The sequence below is a fragment of the Papilio polytes genome, unplaced genomic scaffold (genome assembly GCF_000836215.1).
Source record: "Papilio polytes unplaced genomic scaffold, Ppol_1.0 DF821956.1, whole genome shotgun sequence".
NCBI classification, from domain to species: domain Eukaryota; kingdom Metazoa; phylum Arthropoda; class Insecta; order Lepidoptera; family Papilionidae; genus Papilio; species Papilio polytes.
In genome coordinates this window covers 2,285,727-2,294,823 of record NW_013527248.1, presented here as the reverse complement: position 1 = coordinate 2,294,823, position 9,097 = coordinate 2,285,727, and the positions used below count along the sequence as shown (strand labels likewise).

At 34.3% G+C, this 9,097-nt stretch overlaps 2 protein-coding genes across 2 annotated transcripts; both read right to left on the bottom strand.

The window, feature by feature from the left end:
• Window positions 1-648: 648 nt before the first annotated feature.
• LOC106107629 (cuticle protein CP14.6-like) lies at window positions 649-2,657 on the bottom strand. Its single transcript, XM_013288566.1, has 4 exons — window positions 2,623-2,657; window positions 2,032-2,223; window positions 1,260-1,364; window positions 649-877 (listed from the first exon to the last, which is right to left on the bottom strand). Exons 1-4 carry the CDS (start codon window positions 2,623-2,625, stop codon window positions 764-766), a joined length of 414 nt encoding a protein of 137 aa, XP_013144020.1. The 5' UTR covers window positions 2,626-2,657; the 3' UTR covers window positions 649-763.
• A 5,114-nt stretch (window positions 2,658-7,771) lies between these two features.
• LOC106107628 (larval cuticle protein LCP-17-like) lies at window positions 7,772-9,097 on the bottom strand. The gene is made up of 4 exons (XM_013288565.1): window positions 9,008-9,097; window positions 8,706-8,900; window positions 8,388-8,492; window positions 7,772-8,027 (listed from the first exon to the last, which is right to left on the bottom strand). The coding sequence occupies exons 1-4, from the start codon at window positions 9,008-9,010 to the stop codon at window positions 7,917-7,919; spliced, it is 414 nt and encodes a 137-aa protein (XP_013144019.1). The 5' UTR covers window positions 9,011-9,097; the 3' UTR covers window positions 7,772-7,916.

The window sequence follows — 9,097 nt, the reverse complement described above, 5'->3', positions numbered from 1 at the left end:
TGTTTTATAAATGTTGTTCTTGACAATGTTGTTCTACAATATTCGTCATTTATGTACGTTACGTATTTTTAGCTTTAACTGGCACTTTCTACTGAACAATCGAACTTAAGATCGGGCACAAATTTGCTAATTTGATCAACCTATCGCACAACTGTTGTGCGATTGTCGATTGTTTCGAAGCAAATTAAACGTTTTATAAGCTTATAGACGTGACTAAACAGTTGTGCGATGTTTAGTGCCAGTGCGCACATTTTTACAGTTAAAACTGATGTATGCAGGAAAAAAAATAACTGTCAGTTGAATTGTACAGTTCTCGAGGTTGCCTACATAAGTGTATTTTAAATGTACTGTTCGACTGTTCATAATAACCTGTACAGATAAAACTGAGGTGTGTTTTTAAAGTTGTTTGGAAATTGATGTAAGAATTTATTTCGCATCAAAGCGCAATTTTGCTCATAAATTCCACCCAATGATAAGCTATATTTTTATCCACGTATGCATGTTTCTAACTATGATTTTCTTTAAACACATGTTTTAAAACATGTAAACATATTAAAGTCTGAACAGTAGAAAGAGTCAATAATCTATTTTTACAACTGTATAGTCAAAATACATCTGAAAACAGGGTGATAGAAAATAAACAAAGTATAATTTGTGGACTTTTCTAATTAAACTATTACGGAGCGACTAGACACATATTTAATAGGCAGTGTAGTTAACAAGATATTATTGAGTATTGTAGATGGTTTGGTTTACATTCTTCTTAACGTCTTTGACCGTCAATGGTTTTTGGGGCATGAAGGCGGTTGTACTCGATGGAGCGGAGAATGTATTCGGGGATGGGTTCAGGTTCGGGGGCGACGGGGAGGTGAGCACCCTGAAACAAAAAAGAAACAATAAATAAGTGATTTCCCTATAATCTTACTATAAATGCTAAAGTTTAGATGGATGTTTGATAGCTTGTAGCCAAAACTGCTAAACGGATCTTGCTGAAATTTGGCTTAAATGTAGATCATAGACTGGATGATCACATAGGCTATTCAATTTTGTTTTTTTTTTTTATTGCCCGCGGACAGAGTCACGGTCGAAAGCTTATAATGGGCAAACCAGTGCATGGCCACGACCACCGTCACCCCTAATGTGGTGACGTGGTCGTAAGAAGGAACCAGCTTTGTTAGTATACAAAGTTAGCTCCTATATCGAAGTTTAATGTAGGAAATTACTATAATATAAGTACCAATGAAGTACTCGTGACATACCTGTGGTTGGTATCCGTTCTCGTTGGCGATGTAGGTCACAACGATGACGCTACCGTCAGGTGCCGTGTATCTGTTCTGTCCTTCGACTTGCAGAGCTTCGTCCTCCTAAAAATACAAAGTAATTACGTCATATGTCATAACTGCATCTGCTTACTGGTGGTAAGATATTAAAAGTTGCACTTAAATAAACTACGAAATTATATATCAAATTGATTTAAAATACGCGAATATTAAAACAGTTTTTGAAACAAGTTACGATATTAGATATTTGAATATTTATTGATGTAGTAAATTGAATACAGATGAGACTTCTTTATCATGTTGCTGGTATAATCGGAATTCGTTTAAAACCGCACCTATATTTTGAAGATGTTAACCTTGAGGAAATCATCAAGGTCTTTACTTTACGAGGAAAACGTATAACAATCTTTTTGTCGTCATTTTTTTAAAACTAAAATCACACAATAATTTACGTAGTTAAAATTAGAGCTTGGCATTGTAATTCTGGCAATATCATAATTTTTGTAGAGTGAGTCTAAATACTTGTGATAGAACTGACAAAGACGATCTTTTGCAAATTAAATTCACACTTTCCCAAGAAACGTCGATATTTTCTCCGTTTTGGGTTGTTTAAGACGCAAATTGTTTTTGTCTAAAACGCTACTATGAGCATCCAATCGAGATAACTACAGTCGTGGTTACAGGCGTGAAACCTTATTCCGTCTCCGGAACCCGGCTGGGGTAAGACGCTAAAGAATTAAGAGTTACTTACGCGACCAGCGTTCTTCAATACTCCAGTCTCAGAAGCGGAAATACCGTTACCGGTCTCATATTTGTATTGGTATTGGTCAGGGAAGACATCAGCGTCTTGGCTGATGATGGGAGCGTCAGCCTCAGGAGACCGCACGAAGGGAACGTCGGCAACCACAACTGCCACAAGGGCGAAGAGAGCGATGAAGGTCCTCTGGAACACATAAATGTAAATTATTAATATTTATACATTTTTAATAGGTAGATTTCTGTCACACTAGAAGAAGCCACGCCACTTCAAAAGCAGGCGCGATTACTTCTGTGGAAATAGTACCTTAATGGCTCAAAATAATAGCAGAACAGTGTCCTGCGACAAAACCCTAATGGGAACCTCTTAAGGTCAACGAAACAGTTTCCATGAAGACATGAATAGATAAATACATATTAAGGCTTCTAAAAGTTATAATGTAATTGTATTAAAATTGTTAAGTAATGCAATTAAATACGTTATAAAATTTCTTAAGGCAATTGCCCTTTAAACTTGATTAGGACATTGACTATCGCTGGAGGCGTAATCTAATGATCGCTGACGCAACCACTGGCTGGGACTCACCATGCTTGTGTCAAAGTTAACGGATTGCGTGTAACTGTACGTTAGACGATCGAGCCGACGTTTTTATACTCCCGTCTAAACTCGACGGCTCGACGAATCTTAATTTGCATGATTTGGCAACAAAGCTCTGATCTTTAATATGACTTGTGGCTTTTCGCAAGGTGATCACAATTAGTAAATTTTTTTGGCCGATTGAAAGAGTAATGTTTTTCAGGGGTTGTGTTTGCATTATTAAAGATTTCAGCATCCCTGGCGTGATGTTATTTATTGACTTTAGTTATAATTCTATTCGTTTTCTTTGTGGCAATCTCATTAGTGTGCGGTAGCTCTGGTTTAGGTACTGTTTTTTAATGAGTGAACCCACTGATCATTATATCAACACGTGATTCTGCTTAATTTGTACAAAATGTATAATATTTTAAACACAGACTTAGGTAAAACACGTGTTGTGAATGTTATCCTTGAACTTTAGCATTGATCGGTTGAATATTAGGTTATTCTTGATATCTTAAAAACTAGCGATGGTCAGAACTGGTCCTATATTTCTTATCGTTTAAACATTTTTATGTTACAGGGACTTCTTTGAATTAATATGACCATGGTTTTGTTTTTTAAATAAGCGTTTTTATCGGACCTACTTTTTTAGTCTTGTTTATACAAGTTAAAAAAAATTATATTTTTCATTCAGATAGAATACTGACTGGTATACCGAAGAAAGTATGGATGGATTGTGTGAAAGATGATATGCTTAAGAAAGGAGTGGTTTCAGGTATGACGACTGATAGAGATGTATGGAAGAGTAGCACATACTGTGCCGACCCAAGTTGATGATGAGAATACAACAATAAAAGTTGGTTAGTCATTTATTGTCGTGTATCATCATCATCATCATCATCATCATCATCATCATCATCACCAGCTCACCCTGCGTCCCCACTGAGGGCCTCGGCTTGTTGAGTATACCTTAACCCTTAAATGGGTGATGATGCATTCATACATCTGTCTTTTCTTCCTTACACAATAAATTATTTCGATTTTTTTCCCCTTAATCTATGTTCAATTTACAGTATTAAAACATGCATTTAAGGGTTAACTATTTCTAATTTTTGGTTCAAGTAACCTCTCCGAATGCATCTTGAAGGTAAAAAAACTATAAGTGGCGTCGAAAAATTAATGTTGCAGATTTTGAGGAAATACATTTTTTATAAAACAAAAAACAGTTTTTTATGAATACGCTTAACATAACTATTGTTGAATCGATTTTTTATTTTAATTATTTATTTTTGCTTGATTGTAATAATTTTTAAATGTTGTTCTTTGTTACAATAATCATCTGCAGTAAATTACAATGTACTAAGCCAGTAACTATTGTTATAATAAATAACATTTCCTTTTAACAAATATCTAATGTGCAATACATAGATTGTGCATACAAATTGCATTTACATTTTTAATACACAGTCATATATTGTACTCACGTGTTCACTGAATATTTATTATCATATTAAGTTCGAAAAGTTCATGGCAGGAATCCGTCAATTCTATGCAGATCTAACAATACTATCTATGAATGTTGTCAGATAAAAATTATGAATAAATAAATATGACAGACGCTCCAAGGTCTTACATTAGTATTTAAAACTTTCATTATTACACTTATGGTATTAAAACTACAGAAGGTTCAAGTCATATCTTCTAATTATGTTTTTTTTTTAGTTGTCGGGTACACATCAAACTAACTAAAAATTATACACGGAATTACTTAATAGTGGTAAAATGCGCTTCGACATCTTGGCACTGCAGTGCCGGCTCGCCCGGTGCAATACCAAGACCCACAGAAGACTGGCGTCAAGTGTGATCTATTCCACGTTTAGTCTAATGAGTGTGGAGCCGAAAGCCTAGTTTTAGTCCTTTTGGATGGGATGGGAAGGAAAAGTGGATTTGACAGTGGAGGAGACGCAAAGGAAGGGGAAATATCCTTTTTTTGTGCGTCACCTCCTCCGTCGATTAGGGTAAGCAATTACGAATGTCTATTGGTTATTTGTTTTTACTGGAAATGGACCTATGTCTGTATACTCGATGGTACCCTTTACAACTATTGTACTTGAATTTCAATTGTCGTAGGACATACGTAACAACGATACCCGAAAGGTAGGGCGACGTGGGACGACCGCCCAGGGCGCCAGACATAAAGAGGCGCTACGGACGCATAAAGGGACGTCATGTGGGTTTGTTTTGCAATTAGGCGGCGCCCTAGAAATCTCGCCCAGGGCATCGGTAATACTAGAACCTATCCCGTGTAATAACGTTATTGTTATCTGTTTGTTAATAGAATAAAGGAGATCGTATTGTTGTTACACAGTTGTTACAACAAACAACAATGGAGAGTTGTTATTTTTTTGTTAATGTTGCGTATAAATTTCAAGTTTACCGTGCCACGAATGTGTGCCGCAAGTCATACAAGCTCGTTTGCAGTTTTTGTGCTACGTCAGGGTCTTTGACCAGACGTCTAATGGAAAGTGAAATGACATTTTATGTACGCGTGCCTAATTTCATGTTTAATTAATCATTAGATAAATAAGTATTCATTTATTATATCTAATAGTAATAGTTATACTAATATAAGTTTGAATGGACGGATGTATTACTACGTATCTCCGAAATGTGTTACTAAGTGTATTTTAATTTCGCACGATCAAAGTCACGGGTAAAACCTAGTTTATAATAGGCATCGCATTTGAAAAATCATTTTCTAGATATTATAGCACGCAACTAATGAAAACAAATACAAATAACGTATTTTTTTAATTTTTCATTATTCATAAAGTCTTCTGAAAGTGAAAGTGCGATAAGGTCTTGGGACAAATCGCGTTCACAGTAATTGGTTAGTTGAATAAAGATAGATAAGGCTTATACTAGACGAGACCAAAGTCTGTGCTCAGGTCGGGGCACATAGAAGCGACTAGAACGGCCACAGTGACCGCAACATCGTCAAACACTCGTTATTAAATTCTATTCAGGGCATAGTTACTTCGCTCGGAATCTGATAAGTGCTGCTTTTAGTGAGCTTTTATTTATTGTTTACATTTGTCGAATTCTCAATTGCAAATGTCAAAATTACCGTTACCATTATAACCTTTCTTCTTGACATTGTCAGTTTGTAGTTTATATTCTCTTTCCCACATGTAGGTTTTTTCCAATTTATCTACCCCCTAAGTTTAATAGACTTAAAATATATAGCCTCAAGCGTGTCGTAAGTGTAGGGTTTTTATTAACAAGTGATTGTTGACAACCTACGCCACGAAGTACCGTGTGTATACGATTTGTTATATTAGTATAGATATATTAAATATTTGTTAGTTGAAAACTAAGAAGGGCATGCACAAGTTAGGAACATAAAAAACATTAACTTAGTTCCCTTGTTGTACTTATTTAAGTTGAGCTTTGAGCTAATTTTTTGACCGACTTCCCAAAATAGGAGGTACTCAATTCATCTGTATGTTTTTTTTATTTGTTTTTATTGTTTTTTTTTATTTTTTTTTATGTGTGTTATCCAACCTTTCTACGATTAGACAGCTCATATGTTAAAGTTTATTTTTTCTTATTTGTTAATCAAATTAATGATGACAAAGACTTCGATCTTAGATTTTATACATTTCACATTACAATGTTTACCAACTTACTAACGGCATGTTTTTTCAATACATAATTGTATTGGCAATATACTAGTTATGAACTTTAGAAATGCCTACACGTCGAGACCTGAATTTTACGACACCGAACTAGAGTCTTGACATTTAGCATGAAATTTTTCCTCCAAATAAACTGTATGTTTTGCATAAATATACGACATAAATGATATTGTTAATTCTAGATTTATTTACGGGATTTCACATTGATTTAAAATGTGTTGCTATGTGATATTTGTAATTTAAGAATACTTAGCTATTTTATTATACTTAAAAACATGTATTAAATCTATTAGCTAAAATGAAAGTAGCTAACATGCAGTTCATGTCTAAGGAAAGAAAGATATCGAGGCTTTGAGTGTCTATTCTTTGACAAGCCTCTTGACTGCTTAAGTGTAGGTTTCTCATACAAAATCTATACTTAGTGACTCTGATTTTGGTAGTCAGATATCCATTATTAAATTCCTTAATGATCTATCCTCTGCAATTGTCGCCCACGCAAATTTGACCATATTAGCGGTCAATTTTGAACTCGGTGAGATTACAAAGCATAAGTCCTCATTCAAGCTGGCGTTTTTATAACGCGTGTGAAAGTATGAAATAAAACAAACACATTCCATGTATCTGTTCATATAGCAGCACATTAAAACGCGACGCTTTTTTTTTATCGCAATGTTGTATTTGCGCTGAGCGAAATATAGAAGAGTAATTTTAAAGTATTTTAATGAGCGTTAAAAAAAACGCCCGTGATTACGGATTTTTAAATCTTTGTTGTTATCTAAAACATTCGAACCTAAGAAGTGTTTTTCTGTTTAATGGTCGAATGGTCAAATTATTTTTAAATGATAATCGTGAGTACTTTATATGCCTCGGCATTAATATATAGATAGTTGTTACTGACGGTATAATATTCTTTAAAATAATTGAATAGAAGTTTACTGGAATTGGAAAAACAAGAAGATGCATATTCAAATAGGATGTTATGTTATATTAACATAAAAATGTAATTTTAATATGTATTTTTATATATTGTCTAGCCTTGAGATTTGGACAAACACATTTGTCAGGTTTAAAGTTCATATAAAACTAAAATTATTTGTTGTTTTAAAAAGATGAGTTTAAAAATAAATGCTTATAATAATAACTAGCTGTTGCTCGCGACTTCGCCCGCGTAAAATTAAGAAAATAGTAAAAACATAGCCTATGATAGCCAGTGATAATTTAGCTTAATAATGGTGCAAGAATTTTTGAAACCGGTGCAGTAGTTTTTGAGTTATTTCAATTAAAAAAATACAAATCTTTCCTCTTTATAATATTAGTATAGATGAAATACGTATTAAAGTTAATAAAAAAATTAAAACTTACTTAATTTGTTGTTAAAATTAAGCAAAATAAGCTTAATACGTATTCTCATATGTCCGAAAACAATTGATGGAAGGTATAAAATTAAAGAGATCAAATAATTTTCTATAGTGTACTTCATTTCAAAATCCATATCGTTGTTACAATCTTATAAAAGAAAACAAAAACAAAATAAACATAAGATGTGGGATAAACAATTTTCTACAGGCAGTGTTGATAACTTTGTACTAGGTCGGTATTAACTTAGGCGACGGTCTTCTTGATGTATTCCGCTGGTGGTGGGTGCTCAGCGATGTACTGGAGACTGCGGAGGATCAGCTCTGGGATTTCTGGTGGCACGGGGATGTGGCTTCCCTATAAACAATTAACAAGATTATAACAAAGTTCAGCAAACAGTTCGATGAGATTTAAAATCAAGCGCCATCTATGTAACAGTCCTGTAAAACTAGAGTTTAAATTTAATTTCAATAGATGACGCTGTTATATTTTATTTCATTCTTGTATTGGGAGTCTCACAATGCAAAACTATATTGAAATTTATCAAGAACGATATCGTAATCAAGACAATTATGCATTGATGATACCAGTCTAGAATTTTAAAGATCAAGGACTGACTCGGATGACAGACGATAAAAACTTTAATATGGTAATCCGATATTTGGAAATTGATGATGTATCAATTTTATTACATTTTGTTAAATACTAAATATTTACCTGAGCTTGGTAACCGTTCTCGTCAGCGACGTAGGTGGTCTCAACTGGGGTACCGTCAGGGGAGGTGTAACGGACTGATCCCTTAACTTCAAGAGTAGCGGCCTCCTGTAATGAAAAAATGTATTAATATATCATTCAGTTTTTTATATCATTTGGTTTACTTTATCGCTTCAATTGTTTGTTGATCTATGAAAATGCTTGTATTTTTTTTAAATTAATAGTCGCTTCTGAATACCCTTTCTCAGTCGCATACAGTTACGAGCATTATATTTGTAAAAACCTCATTTTAAACTCTTCATTTAAGTTTAAATGACTTACGGAGTTGGGGTTCTTCACGACACCCTGAGCTTGAGCGGCGATGCCATTTCCGGTTTCGTATTCGTATTGGAAGTTGCCTACTGGGTCCGCGTCGTAAGATGACTTGATGATCGGTGCCTGGTACTCGTCGGTTCTCACGATGTGAGCAACATCAGCGCTGGCCAAAGCCACGACGGCGAAAAGGACTAGGAATTTCTAAACAGAAACAATTCGATTATTAAAAACAAAGCTAGACAAATATCTGTGTATTTAATGTAGAGGTGATTAAATATTTTTTTCATTGTATATTTTTAATATCTTACCATTTTGATTGGAGTGGGCTTACTGAGTCTGATTCAGTGACAGTCTGATTTGAAACGGTGATCCGATGTCTTTATATAGGTAGGTTGCGT